General features: G+C 44.9%; 2 protein-coding genes across 6 annotated transcripts; one reads left to right on the top strand and one right to left on the bottom strand.

The window, feature by feature from the left end:
* Positions 1-217: 217 nt before the first annotated feature.
* CUNH11orf16 (chromosome unknown C11orf16 homolog) lies at positions 218-25,955 on the top strand. Of its 4 annotated transcripts, XR_002104062.1 has the most exons (10): positions 218-1,257; positions 2,846-3,022; positions 3,796-3,952; positions 5,919-6,147; positions 7,939-8,625; positions 9,342-9,526; positions 10,222-10,376; positions 11,840-12,195; positions 12,557-12,783; positions 24,846-25,955. XR_002104062.1 is itself a non-coding variant. In XM_019552151.1 (8 exons), exons 2-8 carry the CDS (start codon positions 2,865-2,867, stop codon positions 11,851-11,853), a joined length of 1,581 nt encoding a protein of 526 aa, XP_019407696.1. In that variant the 5' UTR covers positions 302-1,257; positions 2,846-2,864; the 3' UTR covers positions 11,854-11,927. The 4 variants fall into 4 exon arrangements, 2 of the variants coding, with proteins under 2 accessions (XP_019407695.1, XP_019407696.1); XR_002104063.1 differs by lacking the exon at positions 11,840-12,195 and having other exon boundaries at positions 219-1,257; positions 10,222-10,372; XM_019552151.1 differs by lacking the exons at positions 12,557-12,783; positions 24,846-25,955 and having other exon boundaries at positions 302-1,257; positions 10,222-10,372; positions 11,840-11,927.
* On the bottom strand, positions 19,701-27,298 carry AKIP1 (A-kinase interacting protein 1). 2 transcript variants are annotated; one of them, XM_019552152.1, is made up of 5 exons: positions 27,199-27,298; positions 25,964-26,041; positions 22,056-22,169; positions 21,248-21,298; positions 19,701-20,143 (listed from the first exon to the last, which is right to left on the bottom strand). In XM_019552152.1, the coding sequence occupies exons 1-5, from the start codon at positions 27,274-27,276 to the stop codon at positions 20,000-20,002; spliced, it is 465 nt and encodes a 154-aa protein (XP_019407697.1). In that variant the 5' UTR covers positions 27,277-27,298; the 3' UTR covers positions 19,701-19,999. The 2 variants fall into 2 exon arrangements, with proteins under 2 accessions (XP_019407697.1, XP_019407698.1); XM_019552153.1 differs by lacking the exon at positions 27,199-27,298 and adding an exon at positions 26,134-26,470.

Here is a 27,298-nt window from a genome sequence, read left to right as displayed (position 1 = left end):
ATGTATATAGTGATGTTTCATTTTAATCATGGAAAAATGTGGATTTGGGGTTAGTTTTTTTTTTTTTTTAACTGAAAATTGGGGATTCTTTTTATATCAGAAAAAAAACCCCAGGATCCCTGTGATCAGTGGACAGATTCCTAGAAGGGAACTTGGCAAATTAGGGATAGGTTTCAAGGCCTCTCGTTAACTGAAGGGGTATGTTGGATCAAAGGCTCTCTGGGGAAGGATTCTTCCCAGTTCCAGGTTTGTACAAGGCTTACACAGTGGGACAGGGGTCTTCAGGGGTTGCTGTAATATAAATAGTAAAAGGTAGGCTCTGACTTCTTTGCCTATGTGCCATACCTGAGTGCTGTTGCAAAGCACAGCTAGTTCACTGGTTCTTGCTCACAAACATGCAACAATGCAGCTGCCTTTGAGGAGCTTTGAACTTGCAAGACCCAATCTCAGCCTGTGGGCTTGGCACTACTCTCAGGATGCTGCAGTGCCTCTTTTTCAGGATTTGGTGTGATGCAGTGGGTGAAGGGAGTGTGCTTCATAGGAGTGCTCCTGGACTCCAGAAGCCACACTTCATCTCTGTCTCAATTCACCCTTGTCTTTTTGGCCCTCAATAGAAAGCAAGCCTTGTCTTTTTGGCCTGTGAGCTCTTAGGAGCAAGATCTCTCTGATCCTGGGTTCGCACAGCAGTTGAGACTTGGACTAGGTGTGGGGCCTCATGATGTTTCTGTAGTCTGCATAAATAAACAGAAGTGAGGCTACACAAGGTTTGTAAAGTGTTCTGCGGTTATCAGTTTACATATCCTGGCCACTGTTCTTTGGTACTCCTTGCACAGCCACAGTACCCTTTATCATAATTGCACAACTTCACGTATTACTAGTATAATATTTAGTTATTCAAAGGCGTACAAAGGCCCATATGTACAGAATGCAGTCTAGTGCTATACCCTGCACCCCCCACCTCCCTGCCACAGCTAACTTGACACCTTAATGATTAAAATTGTCGGTGGTGTTTGAAATCAAGTATGTGTTAGACAAACCATTATCCTTGGTGGTTAGGTTTCTGCACTTGTTAGCCAAGAAGCTCATGGGTGTGCCCGCTTGTTCTGCTCCAATGCATCAGTTCCTGTTGGTAGTGAATCTATGGCAACCTGCTTAGTAACTAGAAAACACTAGCACTGAATGACTTTCCACATCAGGCAGGAAAAGGAGCAGGATTTCTGAAGCCGCGCTGACAAGATTCAATACTCTTTATAACGCGTAAGTTCAATAAATCCCTTTCCCAGAACTGCTTGTTTAAGTAGCTGAAACTTCTCTTATAGACTCTTCTCTGGTCTGTGCCTTCTCCTGCCTACTTTGTACCCATTGGGAGACTAAACAGGGAACTTCACTCTTTCCCCCTTCCTCCCCTTATGCCAATAGGTGTCCCCAGCATCATATTCACTCAGAAACTAGTTTAAATGGAACATTAAAAATAAAATGAATTTGATAGTTAACACAGACAATAATTTAAAATTCATGATGTCAACAATCTTTTGGTGTCACAGTTTGAGAATCAGTTGATTATGTAAAGAAAGCTATCTATATAATTTCTGTTATTTAGTCTGATAATATTTGCAGAGATGATTATGGTTTATGATCTGGGTCTCGTGGTTATTGTTTAAAGAAACTTTTGTTCATGGAATTTGCTGAACTATCACAAGGTTTACCATCATTTTTGTTCTGTATCATTACATTTGATTGTAAAAAATGGTATAATTTTTAAAAGCACAGATACATCACAGCCTCAGTTTCATTTTCAAAAGCAATTTAAACACCTGGAAGATTAAGCCCTATTGACTTTCAGTGTGAAAATTTTCCCCCAAGTGTGCAAACATCTCTGAGGTGTTATACAAGCTTGGCTGGAAGTCTATGCTAAATCTTGCCACATTACTGGCAGTTATGCTTATATTGTCATTTTTACCATGACAGCCACAAAATAGTTACCTCTTCACTTGTCACATCTGAGCATGATTTCCTTCTCTTGGCAAAGCATTGTCTGTCATTATAAAACAGGATGGAACATTAGATCAAAATATTTCCCATTTAAACATCACTATAAATCACATATGAGTAACAGGCAACTGTAATCTAGCATAATATTCAGTCTTTGAGTTTACTCAGCTCTACCTGCAATTTTGTTTGTTGGGCGGGGGGGGGGACCAAATCTGGAGGGTTGGGCTGGAGACAGTCTGCAGGTGGGAACCTTCTCAGGTGCAGCAGGAGGTGGCACAAGTCTGAGAGTCCCAGGATGGTGTCAGAGCACTGTCCTAATAAGGACTAGTTGTAAAACTGGTGTAAAAAATCCCATGGCACTTTTCCTAAGACTTTCCATTTTCATATAGGTACCTCTAAGGTTCTCACCCTGTAGTGCAATGGTCTAATTCAAAGCCTGTTAAAGTTGATGGAAAAATTCAATCAGTTTTTGCTGGAATCAGGTTGTTAACCCCCACTAATACTTTCTGGCCTACCTAAATTGCATTCTGGACAATTATATTCAACCTACATAAAATTCTCCCTGTGATTTCAATGGAATACATTATTCTCCACTTCCTGTTGCTCTGCACTATTACAATGCTGTTGCATTCACCCCTGAAGTGGCTAAATTTCAGTGGAAAGTGAAGTTCTGATCAATTTTCTTATATAAGAAATGCATTCGTTAATAAATATTTTTCATTTCTTAGTGATCCACTGGCAAATGCTTGGCTATTGTAGTAATGAATTAGCTATATTGTAGACTAGGTTAAATCCTTGGTGTCTGGCATATATTCACCTCAAGCACCACCAATGTCATTATTCCTTGTTTTAGGTAGCTGGTTCTGGGGGGAATGGATCAGTCCTTGTTTGCAGATCACAAGTACTGTAGCGTGATGACAGCACACAATAAAGTCTCATGCACCAACTTCATAACTCATGGTGATCCCTTCTCCAGTGGATTCTTCATCGTGCATCCTGCCTGGGTTACCAGCTCCCTTAGCCCTGTAAGGTAAAGTCGTTGTTTGTGTCTGCAGTTTGCTTTCTCATGCTCAGTCTCTGCTAATAAGAAACAAAAGTATAAAGGCTTTTGATTGACTGGCAAACTAAACATAATTAGAGTTTTGCTTTGTATTTTTTCCTTGTCAGCTTTTTAGAATGTTCTTGTCCAAAACTATCTTGCAACATTGTGGACAATTGAAAGCAACTAGTAAGCCTGCTAGGTAAAAAAACAGTCTTCTAGTATTATACAGATGCCTAAAATCTCAATGTGCCTAACAACCATCCTCTGTGAAGCTGTCCTCATGATGTTTTGGGACAGTAAATTTTCTTTCTGTGTTGAGCCTAAGCCAGTCACCAATGGTCAATTGACTTTACTGAACTGCTTTTCTCTGTCTTTTCCTTTTACTGTGTTCATCCTTCCCTACTGTGGCCCACCATAAGCTATTAGCCCTGACCTAGCCCTAGCCCAATCCTCAGGTCCAGCTAAGCTGTGCTTAGTTCAGGATAGCTTTGTGGCTGGTACCTTTCTGTCTCCTGATTTCAGCCAGCCAGGAACCAATTTGCTCACAGCAGGAGCAAGACTGACTGCTGCTCTAAGTCACATCAGCCCAGAATCGCAGGATTTTCCTACTATTAAGTAGCTGGTTATACCACTTTTCCACCTGCTTTGCACAATGGGAACAGCAGAAAGCAGGTGTCTGGTTCTGGCCCTGGGAGGTGTTCTTCACCTGACTTAGGGAAGTGATTTTCTCCTAACAGTAATCCACTGCTTTTTGATTCAAGGTGCTCATGGATCAGGCACTGTCCCTGTTTCCCTGAAACAATATGTAAGGGTCTCATGGTGCTGGAAAAATCTATGGACTTTGCTAATGTTCCTGTTCTGGCAAGAAGGGAGTCGGATGGGTTTTATTACCAAGGTACAATAAAACAGGAGATCAAGGTAAGTGACTATAGTGTTTTCTATCCTGCGTGGATAATGTAGCGTACAGGAAGATCTGTTCAGATGGATTATGTGGTGGACTTCCTGCAAGACATGGGAAACATTTACAGGGATTGCTCTGAGTCTTTAATGAGCACTCTTTCCACCCCTTGAGCCCTAAAGTAGGCTGAGCTGAGCTGCACTGCCTTGGGTGGATCTCTGTGCTTTCAGTGCATTGCACAGGATGTCAATGCCAATTCTGAACTCAGCTGCTACAGACAGGCAGAGGGGAGGTCAGAAGCTGAGCCATGTGTAGGAGTCATAGTATTCAACTTAGCCATAGCACCTATCCCGTATTGCTGTTTCATGACATACCATGCACGATGGCTTGGGATACCATGTGCAGATGTGTTACCAGCTGTCTGTCTCCTTGGCTGTGCCTTGTCTTTCTGATAGGACTGAATTTATGAAAAGTATCTTGGCCTTCATGAAGGGCTGCTTATCTTGGGGAAGGATTCTTCTTTGTTATGTCTCCAGTCCAACCTTTTTTATATAATCTGCTCCCAATATTTTGCACAGGCCACTGCTTCTGGTGTTGGTGTTGTCAAGTCTTGTGCGGTGCATTGTGGTGTTACAGGGTATCTCAGGAGATGATCTACAGTTTGCTTCTGACGGGAAGGATTGTGAACATGCACTGTTCAGAAAGACAGGCTGCTGCCTGGGAGAGGACTGTGAGGTTGTGTTCAATAGAGAAGTCCCTATGGTGATACTACTCCTTTATATTGTATCAGGATGCTTACTCTTCCTTTCATCAGCTTGAAACATTGTGACCACCGTCCTTCACTCCATGTCCCACTTCCTTGCCGGAGTAAGTCTGAGTTCTTTATCTGGACAGTACACAGTTTCAATTCAGTGTAGTCCTTAGGTATTAGACCACTCTCCCCTGCTCCCCACACCATCTTGCCTGGGTTTAATGATAATATCTTTGCTTTTATCTCCAAGATTGCCAGGCTGTAAGGAGAGACTTTGCGGCCCAGAGACCCTGTTACAGCATGCCCTCCAGCACTGTGTAAATCTGTCTTTAGGTTGGAGCCCAGGCCTTCCTATTTGAGTTAGAACGCTCTCCCCATAGACAATGACTCCTTACTTCCCCCCCCTCCCAGTTCTTTCTTTGGGGGTTTGCCCATTTGGCCCTCTCCAGCAAGGTTGTGAGACTCTTTTGCTGCTGCTGAGGGTTGGGGCACTCAGGACCTTGCAGAAAGATGTTCTTTGTTTCTGTGCCAGTCATGCTGGGCATTAGGCCAATTTTAGATGAATACTGTTATGATGGAGAGGGTCCCAGGTCTTGTTGTGTATAGGCAGATAAACATCAATATTGCTGGAAAGGTGTTAGTGTGTTATGTATACACTTACACCTTTCGTCCTCTGCAAACTATGGCACAGCATGTCTTCTCAGAGACGGTAGTGAAAGCTTTAATTCACTGAGTTGTTAGCAGTTAAAACTTCAAAGAAAAAAGGGCCTATTCTTTCTGAAGAACAAGGGAGTGGCTCACTTCACTTTTTGATGTTGAGTCCCTTCACTGCTTTTAAAGAATTAAATTCCTGCATATAAGAAGAGAGGGCTCAAGAGTGATATAGAACTGGCCTGCATTGCCTTGGGGTGCTTTATCATTGTCTATGCACTGGTTTGTGGCATCCAATCAGTATTGTATGGATTACAGCCTATAGTATCTTTTGCAGTGGGGAAAATACAGGACTTGTTTGTACTGAAGGTACTGGGTATGTTTTACTGAGGCTAGGGGATGCAGATGGCCTCCTGGAGATCTTCCCAGTTCTCTAGATTCCAGACAAATAGAGCATGGGCTGGTTGTTGTCATGCTTTAAGCTGACCATGGAGTTCTGGCCTAGTCTAAACGATCATGGACTAGCCTGCTGACTGATATACAATACAAGGCCTCATTGTAATTCTCTTTTGTCCTGGGAGCAGGAGAAAAGAGGAATGTATCTGATAGAGTTTGCCAAGCCACCTGCACTGGGTGAAAAGTATCCAGCATATGTGCAAAAAACATCCAAGGATGACATCCTTGAGTATAGCCATGGAATGAGTCACTGCATACTCCCTGGAGACAAAGTTCTGGCACCCTGGGAATCAGACATGGTGAGATATGGCCCTGGCACTGTTGTACTGGGCATTGAGACCAGGGATCCGCTGAGAGGTAAGAATGAAGTTAACCTGGTCTTGCTACCCTTGCTCAGGGACACGATTGGGGTGGATTGCACCGTCCCCCACTTTGATTTCTGCTCCACCAAGTTTAAAACCCAACTGTCTGGCAGTAGAATCAGCATTTCTATTCAGGCAGTGCTGAGGGAGTCAGTTGATTTCATGGTTCATTATAATCTGACTCCTCCTAAACTATTTGTTCCACAGGTGTTGACGACCCTCTCTCCTTCTTCAGTGGTTTTGATGTTCCACTAATCAAGCTACCTTTTCTTCTGCAATTTTGCTGCTCTTGATAATGTAGTTCCTATTTCACAGCCGGACAGACTGTTTTTAATTTATTCCTGTAAAGTTATATTTGTTTTTGCATGTCTTAAACTGAATAATATAGCCCTAGGCCCCCTACATATGACTAAGGCTTCTAGTGTCTTTTTCCCTGGAGAAAAAACATGTGTGTGATGTGATAACGATGTACTTGACCATGTGCACCCCTCTTTTTCAAAATCCTAGATCTGCCCAAAGAACCTACTGTGATATTATGACAGTGAATGCTGTGGAGGATGGTGATGCCATACAAGCATCAGTGCAATTTGTATTGTTTATTTAAAAATACAGTTTCCACAGAATGCAGTAGGAAAAACTAATATGGCTCTTAAGTGCTTGAGCGTGACAGCATGACATCCCTGATTTACCTGTGTTAAGATTGGGACTTGTTAACTTTCACCTTCACTATCCGCTATGTCTATTCTTATATCAGCTATTAATTAAACTAAATCAGTGGTTCTCAACTTCTTTAGACTCAAGGCACCCCTTGGAAGTTGCCAGCTCAGTTTTCACTAATTTGTCACCTACAGAAAAAATATTTAATAGAGTTTTTCTGTTGCAAAGAACACAAAGACCATAACTATGCATTTCTATTTGAAATTTCTGGGCTTAATTTGTGAATTGTTTTTATAAACCTAACAGATAGAAATGCATAGTTATGGTCTTTGTGTTCTTAACATTAACATTTGCTTGCATTTCACTAGGTAACACTGGCAGTTCAACAAGTGCCACAGTATCTCCCAGTGTGTAATGAAATTTTAGAGCAGTGATTCCCAAAGGCTGTGCCGCAGGTGACAGACATGTACTGGAAGATCTCCTTTTGTGAGGAGCTAAATGCTGTCCTCCCTGGCCTAGCACCCTGTGCCTGCCCTTCTTTGAAGACTGTTGCCACTGCTGCTGCACACCCCTACCTCGGGCCACCCCAAGGCAGTCCCCACCCCCCAGCACCATGCTTTGCTGTGTGCAGGCAGGTGGGTAGATGCACAGATGGAGCTGCAATTTGCAGTCCAGCTCATCCCCTCCATCCCATTGGGGTGGTCACTGGCATGTAAGACCCTGCAAGAGCCACCTCAGCAGAAGGGGCTGTCCTTGCCCCCTGACATACAGACCAGGGGTCACGGACAGTGGAAAGAGCAGGGCACAACTTTTTATTTTGGTGTCATTTTTTAACGGTACATTTCAACACTGGTATGATTTCCTATAACAGGGGAATGGAATATGTTATATTCTTTGAAATATATATATTACAACTATTTAGCTTTTTGGGTATTAAGAGTGAAGTGTACTGCCAACTTTAAACCAGAAAACAAGTTGGCCCCAGTTACCCAGATACCAAAAGTTTGGGAAATGGTGTTAGAGCATGTTGGCATTCCTGTTCTAGTGTACAAAGGTAGATAGTGAAGGTTAAGTTTCACTGACCTTTTCAAACACTTTTTAACGGAATGTTACCTTTTCTTTTCAATAGCCTCAGAGGATGAAGAAATTACAGTCCATTTCTGGAATGGCAAGAAAGTGAAAGTACCACTAGGTGTGGCCTTATGGATTCCACCAAATTTGTGGGATAGGATTATAAATATGATCCACATGCCCTTTACCAGCAGTTTAAAGCTCATGGAAGCCGTCCAGAGCACTACCTGTTGCAACTGGTGTTGCAGACCTCTGAAAACTCCTGTTCATGGATACACTTTAGATAGGCTTACTACATGCAGGTGGCCATGCACTATCACCTGGACCCCCTTCCACTGTCATTACCATAGTATGTGCCGTTCACTGGCACATGCACAATGCATCTGCTACCACCATCCCAAACTCAGTACCTGGTGGCCTGTACCATCCAAGTCTCCAGTACTTCTGAGAGACACTGAACAAAAACAGCCCAACAACAGTATCAGTATGAAACTTTTGGAATTGGAAGCTCCAAAAGAAGAAGAATCAGCAGTTGTTGGTGCTGATGCTGGTGCTGCTGCGTCCTCCTCTAGCTCTTCTGATTCAGAAAGTGACTCAGAGATGTGCTTAACCAAGAGCACAATGGTGGACAGTGCTGTTAACACAGATTCTAGCCTTTTTGAAAAGTCCACGTTGAAAGATGCTGTGAAACCTCAGTGGAGATACTGGAAGAGAAGCCACCCCAAGTCACTTCCCCAGAGTCCAGGTAGAGCTCAATTCCCTCCTGGGGTGGCTCTCAATGGCTGCTGCTTTGCTGAAAGCTTTCCATGTCTTTGGCAATCTGGTAGTCCTTTTTTTAGGGTGGGCTTGACTATCTCTCTGACAGGAGTGACAGAGATGTATCTGCATATGTGTATTTATGTCAGTAAATAAACCAAACTGCATGTTTGTGTGGTGCACAGATAAAGGAAAAGGAAGCAAGTAGACAATCTGACACAAACCCTTTTCCTGCTACATGGAATTTAAAACAAAAAAGTCAGAGGAAATCATGCTTATAACACTTGTTATGAATTTAATTTTTGCAATCTTACTTTATTAAAAAACCACAAACCCTGTTTTGGAGTTTCCATTAAGCATGACTTTAATTGGTATAGAAGCAGGATTTGCATGTCACATGCATTTTCTCCCAACCCCCCATAACATTTCTCCCTCATCTCAGGTATTAACCCCTCTTTCAGTACTTTTTCCAGTGAAAAGCCACTCAAACTATTAACTGAGACCACGCAAGGTAACTGGATTCCAGTGGTCTCCCTCCATAGTTTACCTTTGTACCCTTAGTGACTACCCTGAGCTAGAGCCAATTTCAGAGCAAAACTGCACTTTCCTTCCTTGTTAAATGAATGTTTCTCTCTATATTTTTAATTATTTTCACACACAACATTTCAATGTTTTGCATGTTACCTGTTGTTTCAGTGTCCTTAGGAATCTGTGTTCCTAGCAATACACGGGCAAAGGACAAATTGGAATCCAAAACTATTTGTTTGGAGGTGTCACCTATTGCAGCAATCAACCAGAGTGCAATGTTTCAATCTACTAAACAGTCTCCTCGAAGACCACTCACAATGAAGGAAGCCTTAATCCACCAGAACTTCAAACCATCATTGGGGGTAGGATTATCTAAGGTATAGCAGCAATGTAATTAGGTGAATTTCATCCTTAAAAGGAAGAGAGTCTGTAAATGTACTGGAGATTGATTGCAGAATCATATGGTCCTAATATTACCCTTTGGCTTGCTAAAACCATCCCCCCACAAAAAATACACCCCAAAAAACTACAGTGCGGAAGAAAGTCCTTTCCCAATACCAGACAGTTGGAAAGGATCTGAACTCTCTGTACTTGATTTAAAAACTGGATCTGTAACCAGATAATCCAATCAACAGAAATTGATTTTAGAGCATAATCTCAATGCCTGCTGAAGCCAATGGCAGGTGGACTAGATGACTACAAGATTTATGTGCTTCTGGCAATAGATAGCTCTGAAATTCATGTGCATTAAAATACAACGATTGGGTCTGTTTTCTAGAGCTCTGCTATTCTTGTCTTTGCTTCCATTGGGCAGCAATGTATTAATCTCACTCTGCAGGTGCCTTAAAGATCTGCCCTTCTGAAGTTTATGCACCTTTTAGAGTTGCAGGTACCTTGTATTCCTTAGCCTTTCTTGAATATTGCCCCTCAAAGCAGCACACAGTTTAGGCTGAAGAATACTATGAGATTGATCTAAAGGATACAGAATGCATACAGCAAGTCAGAAATAAGATGGACTAAAATCCTGGTTGTCAAGTTTACTTTCTATCACACACAGGCCACCCCTCCTTCAGAGAAATTTGGAGAAAATCAACACTGCAAGAGCACATGCACAGAGCAGCAAAGGAAGCAGGAAGTCCTGCAGCAGAAAGAGGAACGTGAAAGGGAATGTCAGGCTGGACACAGATGCCACACTGCATTGGAAATCCGTGGGTACATGGATTATATATCTAACACAGGTTATATATCTGAGGCCAGCTATTTTCTCCTCTGGACCTTCTGATACCTGAGTAAAGCACATGATAAACTGTACATGCTAAACGTACAAGGTGTTTATTTGCCAAAGACCTCTTCTGCACACTAGCGTGCACTTTTTAAAAAGAAACCAACAGTTGTAATTACTGAGCATTTTTCCTATTTCCACATGTCTAGTTTAATCAATCAAATATGTACAATATGTATATATTATCTGTATCAGGGCACTGAGGCAGCCCATGAGGCTGCTTGCACGTGGCAGGGGACAGCTAATGAGGGATTCACCTGACCAGAAGAGGGCTCAGGCTGGAACTATGTAAGCCCAAAGCCTGCACTGATCAGGAAGTCTCGCTCCAGCAACTACAAAGTGAGGAGCTCCTGGCTGCAGGGCTCCTAAGGGACCTGAATTTTTTTGAATGACTTTGCAGGCCTGGGAACAGAGGCAAATTCCTTGGGGTGAAAAGGACTGGGCTTTTACAGGCAAGTGGCCTTTGTTTATGTTAAGTCCCCAGAGTGTTTGAAGTATCTGCCAGAAGGCTGAAATGCTTCTTATTTAAGTTACACTGAGAGTTTAGCCTTGAGCCCTGTGGTGGCCAGGCTCAAGGCCTATTTAGACAGCCAGTAATCCAGGTGCCCACACACTGGAAGTGAGGCCAAGTAAGGTGTTCAGCAGCTTAGGAAAGGCTTAGACCCAGACCACAGGGTCCATGAGCCCCAAGTAGGCTAAGCTGGACTCTAGAGGGTCTGAGAGCCCAGAGGAGAGGGCTGCATGCAGGACCAGGGGTCTGAGAGCCTGGAGGGGCTGTGTGCAGGACCAGAAGTCCAAGAGTGCAAAGGGAGACTGTGTAGGGGGTCAGGGGTTTGAGTGTAAAAGTAGTTAGTTTCAAAGAGAAAGAACACCCATGAGGCTTGGGGCACCATGTAGGGGAGGAAACAGAGCCTCGCATTGAGCCCTTAAGGCTATGGCTGCCTTAGAGGGGCATAGATACATATATAGCCCTTGAAGCTACAGGGGCCCTGCAGGTGCACAGGCCAGCCAAGAGGGGCTATTGAGCTTAAGAGTCGAATCAAGGCAGTTGGGGGTCCAGGAGGGACTCAGTGGTACTAAAACTGGACTAAGGTTCACTAAGAGCTGTGGGCAGCCTCCCTTGTTTAACCTCTAGTAAGATCAAGGCATGGCAGGTGAGTAATTAAGTGAGGGCTGTAGTACAGGTTGATCTGGGCGGAGGTCACTCAGCCCCCAAGGGGGTTTCACAGCCATTCCTGGGGCACAAACCTGCCACATTTTGTTCTTTCATACCTGATGTAATTGCACAGAAAAACCTGTTGTTTTTAGATCTGATACAAGTGCTGAACTCCTAGCATGCCATACATTAGTGGCTAATGGTAGATCATATCATATATACCTCTACCAATTCCAGACAAAATGACTTAAAATCAAACAGGCAGATGGACAGGACTTGAACATAAACTCCTGCATGATGCATAAGTTTTGCTGCATCAGTAGTTGCAGTAAAATAGTACTTTAAGTTTTGGAAGTTGTAGATACTTTCTAGCCTTTACGAACATGACGTCCATGAAGAGACTTCCCTCATTTGTGGATGAGTGTGCTATTACTTGCAGCACTGGTGACAGTAACAGAAAGCACACTTAAACTCCAAATGTTTAACGATTAAAAGGACAGCCCCCCAAATATCTGAGAGTTGTGGATGCAAGTCAGTGTGACTGCTCCCTCCCCCAAAGGCAGCTAAAGCACAGTTCTGCCTTGTAGTTAAAGGTACCAGCTAAAGAGCCTGGGTTCTTTAAAAATATACAGCTGTAAGGAACTAGAACTCTAAAGGTAGGATTTTCAAATGCATTAAGTGTTATATTAACTTTTATACATCAAAAGGTAATAAACAATCTCACGCCGACTTTGATGGGATGAGAATTAAGCCAACAATGGATAGTTCTAAAATTCCTGTTAAAGGTTATGTTATTTTGCAGCAACAGTTAACACGGAAATGTTAAAAGCTCATACTTGTATAAAATTAGTTCCATTAGGTTCCACTTTATGCTGAAGGCAAGAGGGGTGTTACAGAAACGCCAACTGTTGTCCACTGCAATATTTAATTCACTAGGGTTCTTCTCTTCTCGAGAGAAATGATGGTGAAACATCTTGAGCAGGAAGACATGAAGCAGAGCCAGATAACAAAAGCAAAGCAACTTGCACAGCAGAGAAGAAACCTGAAAATGCAAACTATGTCAGAGATGGATAGGCACAAAGAACAGCAGAGACTAACAAACCTGGAACAGGTCAGAGAGAAACATGATCAGAAGGAAAGGAATAAGTGTACAGCTGAAGAAGTCAGCGATACAATCTCAGGTAAACCACATTATTTATCTAGATCCATCCTGCAAGGCCTTTCTACACTCCCAACAAGTACAATTTGTAGGTGGCTGGATTACCTCCAGGTTTGAGGTATTAGGCTATTTCCACCTAAATGGAATCTTGGTACCTTCACTCTCCTTTCCAGGGCTATGTATTTTTTGCCACCTTCTACATGACTTGAAGATCCACCTGTCTTGGGAACAGCAGCAAAACAAATAATAGTACTAGTAGCTTGAATATGTGAAAAACAAGATTCTAATAAGCCTCCAATTTATTTTAAGTCTCCAAAAGAGGCTGCCAAGAGTTTACAATTCTCTTTTTTTGGAAGCCAGCAGATAAGTGGAAAGACTGAATGAGCTAATAGAACAAAAGTATCTTAAAAGATGAAAAGCAAAGTATGAAGGAGAAGCTACAACAGATAAAAACCACCAATACTTGGAGAGAACCACCATCCCTGTGCTAAATGTATATTGGGCTTATTTAATACCTCACAAATTAAAATCAACCAAAATCTTAGTCAAGGAAAAGACTGCATATATACAGTCCAAAAAAAATCTTTTTTATTTATAGATATCAATTCAGTAAGATATTTATCATAAAAGAAGTCTCTTAAGAAGGCTGCTCATTAAATGCTTTGCTTCTTCAGGGGCTTAATGAGTGAATGTCATTGAACTATGTTTTATTCAGTTTAGTGAAAGTAAAAATGCAGTGAATTCTTTCAGGTAGCATAAGTGGATATATTTTCTTCAGTTATAAATAGTGCATGGTTTAGCTTGCATTCCTGAGACAACCCAGCCTTCATATTAGAGAGTGTCCAGTGAGCAGGTACAGTATCCCACACTGCAAACCAGATTCTGGGCTGATGTAAACCAGCTTAGGTTCATCAAAGCTTATGCTGGTCTGCACCAGCTGAGAATCTGGCTCTTTACATTCAAAGAATTACAGATAGACTCTGCATTGCTGCTTAGTAGGGCTGTGTGAAATTTCATCAGCTGTTTCATTTCAGAGGTGTTTCGGGCCATGTTGGCACCCGAACCATGGAATCTGAATTGGAACGGAAGGCTCCGCGACGTTTCAGAAGTGTTTCAGAGAATTTCGGAGTTTCAGAGCTGAGCTTACAGGGAAACAAAAACTAAGAAGAAGGAGCGGAAAGGGGTGGGGAGGAAGAACTTTTAAAGTCCTACTGCCCGCGTAGTTTAAAAGCTCCTGCCAAAGGAAAAAAGCCCCAGAGAGGGTTATGGAGCGGCATGAGACGCATGGGTGAAAGCCAGTCGCGCCCCTGCATCCCAAAGCCCCCCACCAACCCCTAGCAGCAGCTGGAGGTAAGCAGGGCCCGTGGTGGGAGGGGACTAGCCCAGCTCAGCTGTGGGAGGCAGCCGAGTAGGAATCTGGGAGTGTCTCACCTCACCCCGCCCCGGCCCCTATTTTGTCCAGCCCCCCAGGGAGCCATGTGACCAGTTGCGCGAACAGGCGCACTTGTCTGCCCAGTGCGTGAGTTAGTGCAGAGTTCGTACAGGAGGGTGTGTGGGAGCCCTCCTAGGGAAGCCAGTCCCAGCCGTAGCCAGCCCACCAGCGGCATGACACAGATGGGCACACGCCACACCCCTCGGGTCCCCTCAGGGTCTGTGGCCCTCCGGCACCTCAGAGACCTCCACCCAGACAGAGCCCCTGGCTCTCGGCTGTGCAGGCTGCCTGTCACGTTTGCAGGCTCTGGGGCCCGGGAGCATGGCCACCTCCCCTAGTGGGGTCTGCTCCCTACTGGGGTCTCTGGCGCGCCAGCTGGAGAAGCTCCAGGCCACAGTCCAGAGATTGCGTACCATCACAGACTGTGGGCAAATCAGCTCCTACTGCCAGGCCCTTCTCCCCCGGGAGACAGAGGGTAGACCACGGTCTCCCTCCAGGACAAGGGAGGACCCGGGGACCTCCCATTCTGTCCAGCCACAGGGTTGGACCAAGGTGGTCAAGAGCCCCAATGCCCCTGCCCTGCTGGAGCTTTACAACAGGTACGAACCTCTTGCAGCCCCAGCAGAGCCTGCTAAGTTGCCAGCTCCCGCAGGCAATACAGGCTTAACTGTAGCTACCGCCCCTACTCTCCCTAAGACAAAACGCAAAGCGTTTGTTGTGGGAGACTTTATCCTGAGGGGGACAGAGGGGGGGCAATCTGCCACCCCAAACTCTTGGCCCGTGAAGTCTGCTGCTTCCCGAGAGCCTGTATCCGAGACATTGCAGAGAATGTCCACCAGTGGGCCCTAAACTCCTCCAGCCCACTGACCACTACCGTATGCTCCTCATCCATGTGGGCATCAGGGACAAGGCCTGGAGTGCTCCCAGCCGGATCATGAGGTGCTACAGGGATTTGGGAGCAGGGCTTAACGGGTTGGGGGTGCAGGTAGTGTTTTCCTCAATCCTTCCAGTTTCAGGCTACAGGCTAAGGAGCGAGAGGATCCAGGTAGTGAACCAAATGCTGCAGCGCTGGTGTCATTGGGAAGGCTTCAGCTTCCACGACCACAGCCCGCTCTTTGGCGAGACAGGCAATGAGCTGCTGGGAAGAGATGGCCTCCACCTCTCTCCTCTGGGGAGGAAGCTCTTCTCAGCCAGACTGGCTGACCTGCTCCACTGGGCTTTAAACTAAGCCTGCCAGGGGATGGGGGGACTACTGCCACTGCTGGCCCGCTGAGCAACCCTTGCAAAGCCAGCAGGCCAAGGCACTTAAGGGAGCCCACCCCCACCCCAGCCCTAGAGCGAGCTGCAGGAAAGGCAAGGGCCCCCAAGGGGACTCTTGCATGCCTGTACACCAATGCCAGGAGCTTGGGAAATAAACAGAAGGAACTTGTCCTCCTGTTCAACACAAATAATTACGATGTCATAGCAAAAACGGAGACCTGGTGGGACTCTACTCATGACTGGACCACGGGTATAGATGGCTATACCCTGTACAGGAGGGATCAAGGGGACAAAAGGGGCAGAGGTGTAGTTCTCTCTGTCAAGGAGTGCTATGCATCCCTACAAACCGACACCGGCACCCAGGGTGGATGACCAGAGACCCTCTGGGTTAAAATCCGTGGGAAATACAGCACAGGAGATACAGTGGTGGGAGTCCACTGCAGACCTCCCTCCCAGAATTGAGAGACTGACCAGAAGTTCGTCAGGGAGTTGGCTGAGGCTGCACGCTCCCAGTCCATAGTTGTCGTGGGGGACTTTAACTACTCGGACATCTCGTGGGAAGAGCGCTCGGCCAAATCTGAATGGTTACAAAGCTTCCTCACGTGCGTGGATGAGCTGTATCTGACTCAAGAATTCTACAGGCCAACGAGAGGCAAAGCACTGCTTGACCTGGTACTGGCAACCAGGGACGACCTCATCAGCAACCTAACAATCGAAGGGAAGCTGGGTGACAGTGACCACGAGCTGATTACCTTCACCATCTGCCGAAAAGCTGTCAAGTCCAGAGAAGAGCCACACGCATGATCAGAGGTCAGGAAAACAGACCTTACGATGAGAGGCTGAGAGCCATGGGGCTCTTTAGCCTGGAAAACTGCAGGCTCAGGTGATCTGATGGACACCTATAAGTTTATCAGGGGTGAACACCAGAATCTGGGGGAACGTTTGTTCACCAGAGCGCCCCAAGGGATGACAAGGTTGAACGGTCATAAACTACTGCAAGACCGTTTCAGGCTGGACATAAGGAAGACTCTCTTTACTGTCTGAGCCCCCAAGGTCTGGAACAGCCTGACATCAGAGGTGGTTCAAGCACCTACATTGAACACCTTCAAGAGCAAATTGGATGCTTATCTTGCTGGGATCCTATGACCTTAGTTGACTTCCTGCCCTTTGGGCGGGGGGCTGGACTCGATGATCTTCTGAGGTCCCTGCCAGCCCTAATGTCTATGAAATCTATGAAAGTCACTCAGCAGTACAGAGGTCCTCGACTTCAGCAGGGCTGACTTTGACAAGCTCAGGAGACTTGTCGGTTTGGCCCTAAGGGACCACGACCCCGAAGGGAAGGGAGTCCAGGAAGAGTGGTTACTCCTCAAGGGAGCAATCCTAGATGCACAAGCTAAGGCTGTTCCGTCTCGGAGGAAAGGCCGCAAGAGGGCACAGCAGCCCCCTGGGTTCTCCAGGGAACTAGTGGTCCTCCTGCGTCTAAAAAGACAGACCTACAAAGGATGGAGGACGGGATCCACCTCCAAGGAGGAATACTCTGCACTGGTCCAGACCTGCAGGTAGCAAACCAGGGAAGCCAAGGGCACCATGGAACTCCAAGTATCAAGGACAATAAGAAGTCCTTTTTTAGATATATAGGGAGCCGGAGGAAAAGCAAGGGCAACGTTGGACCCCTGCTAAACCAGATGGGGCAACTGACAACTGACGCCCAGGAAAAAGCCAACTTGCTAAATGGGTACTTTGCATCAGTCTTTCATAAGTCCCATGGGATGACCCCGCCCATTACAGAACAGGGATGCCTAATGGAGGGCAAGGAACCACCCTCGCTCAATGCTGACCTTGTGAAGGAACAGCTTGAGGCTGGACACCTTCAAGTCAGCCAGCCCTGACAATTTACACCCCAGAATACTCAGGGAGCTGGCAAGCAGCATAGCCCAGCCCCTGGCATGGATCTTCAAGAGCTCCTGGCACTCTGGTGAAGTGCCCGATGATTGGAAGAAGTCAATGTGGGGCCTATCTTCAAGAAAGGGAGGAAAGTGGATCCGGCTAACTACAGGCCCATCAGCCTGACTTCTATCCCGGGGAAGATCTTAGAAAAAATCATCAAGGAGGCCAATGGCAACACCCTGAGGGATAGCCAGCATGGGTTTGTTGTGGGTAGGTCTTGCTTGACCAATCTCATTTCCTTTTACGACCAGGTGACCTATCACCTGAACAGGGGGAAGAGATTGATGTCCTATATCTCAACTTAAAAAAGCCTTCAATCTGGTATCCCACGATCACCTTTTGGCAAAACTGGCCAACTGTGTCTTCAGGTCCACCATGATCTGCTGGCTGAGGAATTGGCTCCGCGGTCAGACCCAGAAGTCAATTGTCAATTGTCATGGTGCCCTGTGATGAGTGGGGTCCCTGAAGACTCTATCCTTGGACGTATTTTGTTCAACCTCTTCATTAATGATGTGGACATTGGAGTCAGAAGCGGACTAGCCGAGTTCACCAATGATACCAAACTTTGGGGTAAAACATCCACACCTGAGGACAGGGGGGTAATCCAGGGTGACCTTGACAGGCTCAGTAAATGGGCGGATGAGAACCTGATAGTGTTTAACACCAAAAAATGCAAGGTTCTCTATCCTGGAAGGAAAAACCTGCAGCATGTCTATAGGTTTGGCAGTGCTATGCTGACTAGCACTACAGATGAGAGGGATTTGGGGGTCAGGATTGACCACAAGATGAACACGAGCCTACAATGTGATGCTGCAGCCAGTAAAGCAAGCAAAACGCTGGCTTGTATCCATAGATGCTTCTCAAGCAAATCCCAGGATGTCATTTGCCCCTTGTACTCGGCCTTGGTGAGGCCACAGCTGGAGTACTGCATCCAGTTTTGGGCTCCACAATTCAAAAAGGATGTGGAGAAGCTTGAGAGACCCCAGAGAAGAGCAACATGCATGATCAGAGGTCAGGAAAACAGATCTTATGAGAAAAGGCTGAGAGCCACGGGACTCTTCAGCCTGGAAAAATGCAGCTCAGGGGTGACCTGATGGCTACCTAAAAGTTTATAAGGGGTGTTCACCAGAGCACCCCAAAGGATTACAAGGTCGAATGTTTATGAACTCCTGCAAAACTCCTTTCAGGCTGGACATAAGGACGAATTTCTTTGCTGTCTGAGTCCCCAAGGTCTGGAATGGCCTGCTGCTGGAAGTGATTCAAGCACCTACTTTGAACACCATTAAGAGAAACCTGGATATTTTTCTTGCTGGGATCTTATGACCCTAGCTGACTTCCTGACCCTGGGGCAGGGGGCTGGACTCGATGATATTCCGAGGTCCCTTCTAGCCCTAATGTCTATGAAATCTATGACTGGTCTGTAATTGGCATCTAGCTCCCGGTTTGATTCCCTGGCTCTGATTGCTTTCCCCTGCTCATCCCAGGGGAAGAGCTTGTCTGACCATGGGATTTCAGCAGGCTGCTGCTGCAGGCTGGGGCCAATGGCAGCTGCTTGGCGCAAGTGCTGGGAAGACTGTGGTGCTGCTGCTGGCCCCAGCTTGGAGTGGCAGCCTCCTGAAACCCAGCATGCAGATCTGGGGGCCTGCGCCCCCCCCAGGAAGAGCTGGGGGAATGATCAGAGAGCTGGGGAATCCCTGCTGCGTGACCTGGCTCCGCAAGGAGCAGAGATCTGTGCCAGGGTCTCCTCATTGCTGCTGCCTGCCCCATGCAGCCCCACATTGCTGGGGCAGTGCAGGGTGGGGAGCAGCAGTGAAGAGACCCCAGCACAGATCTCTGCTCCCTGTGGAGCTGAGTTGAGCAGTAGGGACCAGCAGGCTTGTTCACCACTCTGTGCTGCTTCCCTGCCCCACAACCTGGCATGACATGGATGAGATCCACATGGGGCTCTCCTTACCTGTGCAAAGGGCAGTGGCCCTCCCACTCCCCAGGATAAGCCACCGGTGGCCCTGACCTGCTCCCCGCTGGGTCCCCAAGCCCCCGGCCCCAAGCCCTGCCCAGCTGGGTCGGGCTGTGAAAGCTTCTCTTGCAGCTCTTTTGAAATAGATTGGGAGGAGATTTGGTGGAGTCAATTCTCCAAAAGATTCAGCTGAAATGAAACAGGACAGCGATCCTAAATGAATTACTGTCCTTCGAAATGGCTGAATCCGAAACAGAACTGGAACACAGCCATTTCGCACAGCCCTACTGCTTAAATCCTAATTAAAAAAAAAAGAAAATAATCTTCATCTCCATCTAAAGACTAAATGTTATCCTTTATTTGCATCTTTTATTTAAAAACAATATAAAACCCAGTGTAATACAATTGTACAATTAGAATTAAGGCACGTGTGTACAAACATGTGTGTGTATATATATAATGTCCATATATACCACAGGATGCAATAGTCTTTTCTGTTCAACAAATACACAATTCACAAAGCATGTGCCCTGAGAATAGAAGACCATTTTGAAGTGCCAAGAAGGAATTCATACTTTATTGCATTGATTTGTTAGGGGATTCTAGTATTGGTTTATTCCATGATTGCTGAGAGACCAGTTATCATATATTGAACGTTAAATCAATACTTTGTCCTGCAGTGATGTCTACCACGTGTGTCTGTTTCACCATATCCTCTGAGGTTGCTGTGACAGAATAGGTGCCAGGGGATATTTCAATGTAGATATCTTTAGAAGCCTCTCTTCCCTTATGGGGAGCAGAAAAACAATACTGTTTAGTAGTTTTGAACTTCCTACAGAAACTGGCCTTTTTTAGTTGTGAGCTGTTATGTTCATACATCAGGTAAAATGCATTAAATTTCTAAAAAATGTACTGGCAAAGATGAACATTACTGGTAGTTACATTTTCTGCCCATCTGAAAAATTAGTAAGCTGTGATTGTAAATACCATATTCAAAGCCTTTTATTTGTGTTGCTTTTTTATAACAGTAATGTAGAAATAACTGGCATACAGATTAGTTGTGATCTATGAAATGGGAAATAGACTGTCAGACATTTCTCATCAACTTAAATGCAAGTAACAGATTTAGTAGGAAAAAACAGAAATTTGTTGGGGGTTCTGATAAAGAAGCAACATGTTTTTCAATGTCTTGGCCTGAAATCCATAGCAAATTGATTTGGTAAAGTAGCCTTTGGAAAATGTAAACCATTTCTCTCTCTGACAGGAGCAGAGAGTACTGCTCAAAACCAACCAGAGTAACTTTCTTGCTCTACAACAGATAACACGTGTTCAAAAGCTAGCATTCTACAAAAATACATTTTTGGGGGGGACTGTTGCCTGACCTTGCTGTAGGGGAATTTTCTATGCCAGATCTTTGGCTATACTAGGATCCCCCTGTCAGGCTCTGCCAGCATAACTGGCTCATTCCCCATAGCCTGGCTCGACTCCAGCATTAATAACATATCAAGGACACACTGGTGCTGTGGATAGAAGGGGCTCATTAATGATGGTGCATGTCAGTTAAGCCAGAATATTATTTAGTTTTCCATTTGCAGTTCCTTACATTTTGCATCCATACTATACAAAAAAATCCATTTCTATATAACCCCAAGCTAACAATTGATAATCTGGCTTCTTGTACGTGTGTGTATGTACACATGCACATCCATTCTAGTACCTGTCTATTCACAGTGGTGGTAGATTTTGCACAAATGCATTTTCACAAATTAGGACACAATTTTTTGTGCCACCAATAAAAATATCATGCGAGTCTATAAATAGGATATCAGATATTTGATACAGAATGAAAAGGAAATTTCATTTGTTGATTAAGTAACTCCATATACTTACATGTTGTTGAGGGGTTGCAGCTGGACTGGATACTGGAGAAGTTTTATTTTTCTGGAGAAAAAAAATGGTGTTTATTAGTCAAATTCCATATACTGCCAGTTCTGGATCCTGTTAAACCCCATTCTGATGAGTCTCTTGTTAAGAGTTTGGTTTGTATCTAGAACAAACTTTTTCTAAATGTCCTTAGCTATAGTAGGATAGAAAGAATCTATGGAAAGTTGGGGGTTATTTGGATTTTAAAGAATTATCTTGGAAATATTTTGGCAAAGTATCTTGTGATCTAAAAAAGGATCAGGCAGCTCATCTTTTATAGCATTTATCTTGAGCCTTTCCAACAAAGAAGTGGGAGAGAGCACATTCTTTCTTTCTTCTTTTTCTATGGACAGCATCCATAGAAACTAACACAATAAAAGTAGGTTTGAGAGACACTCGAGCCACTTCAGTCCATAATTAGATGTATTTGCATAGTTATTTTATTTCTTTCTCCCCCCTCCCCTCATGTTATCTTAGTACAGTTTTACAGTCTGCTGTAGTAAGATGGCAATGAAGCCAGTCTTGCTGGCCCATCATGAAATGCTTGTGGTTCCACAATCTACAACCCAATACATTACTGGGGAGAATGTTCCAAGAGTAGGGAACCCCCTCTCCCCAAAAAATGGTTAGCGATAATGTGACTAATAGTCCAAAGGCAAAGTGGTGTGTAGGAATCAGTAGGAACACCAGGCAGACTACACCCATGGCTTGGATGAGGAAAAGAATTAAATTAAACATAATCACAATAAATTATTGGTAGCACCAGTATACTCACTTCTTTTTCCATTGCCTTTAACAGGTTTTCTGATGCTTGTCTGCTGTGGTATCTGCAGACATGTTTAATTTCATTCTCTTTACATCTACACACTGGCACAGAGCTATAGTATTTCTGGAGAACAATAAGCACAGAGGATTACATAGTCCAATATCACAAATCACACCCAAAGCTGCTCTTAATTCACAGTCAAAACTAGAAGTGAAAATGCATGATTATTGACCTTTTGCATTAAATCAGTACCCTGTTCTGACTGGAGACTGGAAATACCCTTAAAGGACCAAGACCTAAACCAATTTAAAAAAGAGGATTTAGGTTCCTGCTCCTCCAACCCCCTGGAAGAGAACCCTCAGCCCTGAGTGAAATGCTTCAGAACAGGCATGAAACTGCATACTGAGTAAGAAGTTGTTTGCACTAGCTGAGATACAAATTTTAAGAATGGGATGAGTCTTTAAATCCTTCCTCTCTCCAGCATTCAGGGAGACACCATGCTCCAACAGGGATTCACTGCTTCCAGTACTCTCCAAAAGGTAGACTGCTTGACACTTTTAAGAGAAATTTCTCTCTCCAAGTGCAACACCTGAAGCAGGACAGGTTGACAATGTCCTGGTGGTTGGGGCACTTGCCTGGGAAGTCAGAGATATGCATATAAATCCTCAGGCAGAGAAGGGAATTTAGCCTTCATCTCCCACATCTTGGGTGAGTAGCTTAACCACTGAGGTACTGCATTAGAACATGGTAGCAGCAGATGCAAAATGAATGGTGATCTATTGGCAGACAAGGTTCTTTGGGTGAATTTGATATCTTTTATTAGACTAACTTAAATAGTTTGAAAAAAAATTTAAGCAAGCTTTATTTAAAAGATATCAGATTCACACAAAGAACCTTGTCTGCCTATGTCCTTAGACCAACACAGTGACAACCTACACCCCTATAACCTGGTGATCTATTGGTACTTTAGGGCATGTTCAGAATAGACCCTCAGATATGCGTGGAACTTTAATGCTAAAAACTATTTCCTGTGGACTTGAGGCACATCCAGAATTAGGGTCAGCAGACCAGGGGTTTTGAGAATTGTAATTTTGGACTTAGGTGCCTAAATCCCACCAGAATCCCTTTGTCCATCTCATGCCAAGTTAATTGGTCTTCCTATTGCTAAGTGAATTGCTTGGGAAGGAATCTGCTGCCATCTGCTGTTCCTATGCAGCACACACAACTTTTGCTCACGTGCCCCTTTAGTTAGCAAGTAGGAAGTTCCAAGCGGTTTAGTTCATCTTGTGCATTTCCTTTGCTAACTAGTCCAAGCCAAACAGACCAGAAATATGGCTAACTATCTTCTTCTTGTTTGCAATTCCACTTTCCCACTTTATGCTTTGATGTAACTACTAAGAGCAGTTCAAGTTTTTTTGACAATTTTTAAATAAATTCCTCTAATATTGTTATGTATATTGTACACATGCCCAAAATTATATTGCAGTTGAAGTTCAGCTATTCAGATGTAATGGACCCTTTGCATATTAGCATTGCAACATAAGAATCCAGCAAGATTGTTCTGCCATGAGGTCTGGGGTCAAAGATGGGGGGAATAAAAACATTTTGTTTGGGTTTTTTCAGGCAACTAGGGCTTGTATTTTAGAAGGTATTCAGATACCTGACTCTCTGGTGCCTAAATACCTTTACATATCTATGCCTGTACGACTTAGGCATCAAAAGTTTCAGTCTGAAGAGTTAGACATTCAGGAACTCAAGCCCCATTAGTTTTTAATGATGCTTAGACACGTCTCACAAATTACTCCTAGAAATTATGGGTAAGAAGATATCCCCTCTCCCTTCATGCATCTTGGAAAGGCTGTAAAACTGTATGGTCTAGGACAGAGGTATCAAAGGATATAGGCCCAGATACAGATACAGCCCATGGACCCATGTCTGTATTTCAGCCTGCGGGGCCAGAATTTTGGCAGTTAAACTTTAAGAACTGCAGCAATTAATGCTGCTCCTGCTCATCCCACAACCAACAGCATTTTTACATGTGTCCAGATGCTTTTAATTAGCAAGCCACACTAATGGAAAGCACCTGCATGTCACATGTGTAAGTAACACAGCATGCCTCTGCACTGAGAAAATGGCAGCGATGCATTTTGAACTAAAGCACTCTGCACCGCCATTTTCTCAGTGAAGAGGTGTGCTGCACTGCTGATACACGTGACACACGAGGCTGCCAGAGTGCATCAATTTATGTACCCCGGCAGACTTGAATAATCAAATCTGTTCCGACGTGCTAATCCAGCATGTTAAAACAGGCTCCCTGCATGTGTGTATGTGCCCCAAGTTTTCATCCCCCTGGGCCAGATCTAAAGTAGGCCTGCAGGGCCAGAAATTTGGTGGAGGAGGAGCAGCAGCTGCCACCACTAACTTTCCAACTCTGTGGGCACTGCCATGCTACTCATCCACTCCTTTGAGCTGCAGGAGTTTTAACCCCCTGGTCTACGAGACTAGTATGGTTGGAAGGCTATCACTCCTCAATTCTCACCCCAACTCTGCTAATGGCTCCTGCTGTGGTACTGGGTGAAACCCTATACCTTGCTATGGTTTTATTCTTTCTTTTGTAACATGGAAGCGAAGCTGTCTGTGTCCTGCTGGGGTAGTTGGAGGCTTCACTACTGTGTGTTTACACAGTACGTTGAAACTAGGTGCTATACAAGAGCTAATTATTGATGTATTTAACTTGAACCCTTCCCCTTCTTTTTAGTTCTCTCTGATTTTACACTCACCCTCTTATTAATTTTCTAGATAACAAGCTGCTTGCTGCAAGATGACAGCCAACATCAAAGGACAAGGATGATATAAATTATGATGAGGTTTGCTTACAGATTTTAATTAAAAAAATATGCCACAGCAGTGTGTTCCAAAAGGCAGAACTGGAGGAAATCTATGTACAGTTTCCAAGATGTTTCTAGAAAGCTAATGAGACTTGATCACTAGGTTCCTCAAGTTGCTGTTAAATTACAATTTCAGGGTCAAATATGTTCAAAGATGAAAGAATGTGGCTTTTTAGAACTCTGCAAGTAACCGCAGGACTGTGAAAACAGGAATTTTATTTGTCACTCCTTGGGTTCTGCAGATCATAAATAAAGAAACAGTCCACAAAAAGTTTGTTCATAGGAGTCTGATCTTTAAGTAGGTGAAGTTCCTCCAGGCATCAGCAAAAATTTGCTTGCATCTGGGGTACACAGGGTTGGATTGTACATGGCTCTTTCATGAGCATACACAAACAAGAAAAAGTTCTCTATCTTGCTGGAGGCAATAAAACTACACTCCTTTCTCCTCTTGCTCTTTAAACACATGGACTATTTTGGCTGTAGTGTCATGGCACACATGGAAAATATGAGTTAACCTTGTTCAAAGCATCTATACACCAACGGGAGTAGTTTTGTATGGCACGTGACAAGAACTATAACAATGGTGTTAATCACTGCTCTAGCCTCCCCATTTTAAGTTTCTCTTCCTGCCCATTTTGGCAATCCTCTATGATCAAGCTTCTCCTACAAAAGGGAGAGAGTGAAAATAAGCACTCTCCTGTGGCTGTGATTTCATATGATTTCACTGGGGCTACTAACCAGGGGAATGCTACTGCAGATGGTGACAGTGTCTCCTAGCATGCCATGCAACCCAACTCAGAACAGATCTAGGTGACTGGGAGGTAAAAGGGCTGCCCAGTGATCTAAGGGTGGGAGATGTCTTTAGAGTTCTCAGTCTAGACTGGGTCATATAAGCCATCATTCAAGCCCTCATTAGTCATTACTAAAACCTGAGAGGTTGCTCTGAATCCCCAATTCATGTCTAGTTCCTTTACAAGTGACCCAACCACAAGCATAAACTTGGCAACCTCTCCCAATATAAAGACTTACCTCGCATTCCTTTGTGGTCCGATTCATGAACTCCAAAACTGAAGCAAATGCTGCACTGAGACTTTCTGAATCTTCTTCCTGAAATTAAACAATTTTTGGGGAAGTGATATGTGACTAAGTGTTTTATAACAGAGGCCTACTGTGGTTCTTGTGCCTTGCTTTGAAGTTACCTTCATCCATATGAACCAGGTGCACACAACTGCAGCCAGGCTGGCAGAATAAAACAACAGAACATTGCCTAGCTTAGGAGGCTTTCTCCATGAGGAAATAGCTAGCTGTGGACTACATGATCCTACCCTATATCAGAAGCATTTGTGAACCTTTGAAGCACTTATGAACCTTTACTACCAGGTTGCATCCACAAAGCCATTGTAAGGCTGCAGAGTAATTATGCAATTTCACCATCTCTGAAAACAAGCGAGTTCGAAGCAACTGCGAAGATTTTACACTGGCTTTGGCTGCATGCAATGCAGGAAGGGATCAGGGCACAAAGTGCGACTGCTGAAGCATCCTCATGTAGTCTAGTTAATTATAATGCACACGTTAGGCCTTAAGGCTAGGGACAGGAGTTACACATAGACCAGTTTAAGTGATCAGAAATTAGTTTAAATCTGTAACAGAACAGAAGGTCAGTGCACATAAACCAGTTTCAAAATGGCTGAAACTGGCTTAAGATAAACCTGGCTGAATGCCGTGTCAGACTTAACAGATTTGGGTCAAACCAGTTTCCAGAACTTTTGTCCCAGACCTAAAGGACCTGCCCTGTAGACTCCACCTGCTGGAAGGAAAGCCAGCCCGGGGGGAGATGACCCTGGCCCTTGCAAGAAGGCAGGAGCAGATCACACCAGCACAAAGGTAGCGAGTCCCCCCCTTGAAACACTTTGGACTGGGTTGCACAATGTGAGCCCTGCGAGGGGTGCAAAAGGGCTTTGCACCCTGGAGCTGTTGGAGCACTGTCTTTCAATCAGAGAGAAAAAAAAAAAAGGTAGACCTGCCCTCGCCTGTAAGCACTGCCCAGGGGGGATCTCTACTCTCCAAGGGCTGAGAAGCACTGCTCTGAGGAGCCAGCCTGCCTCTCCCCCTTGGCCAGTAGTACTGCAGCGAGCGTTTCACTGGAGCTGACTGCTGCCCCCTTAAAGTGCCCGGGGAAGGCTCAGGAAGGCGGGAGCCGCAGATCCCCCCAGCCGCAGCCCTGGCCCCAACCCTAGCCCCCTCCCGGCTCCCCAGGCACCGACCCGGGGCTGCGGCCAGTTCACGCGCCGCCTCCGGGCACGATCCAGCACCTCCCGCGCGAGCCCGGCGGTGCGCAGCATCCCGCCGCCCCAAACGGCCCGC

Source organism: Crocodylus porosus, unplaced genomic scaffold, assembly GCF_001723895.1.
Source record: "Crocodylus porosus isolate Cpor-Errol unplaced genomic scaffold, CroPor_comp1, whole genome shotgun sequence".
Classification (NCBI taxonomy): Eukaryota; Metazoa; Chordata; order Crocodylia; family Crocodylidae; genus Crocodylus; species Crocodylus porosus.
The sequence above is the reverse complement of the archived record's forward strand: the minus strand, read 5'-3'. Positions and strand labels throughout refer to the sequence as shown.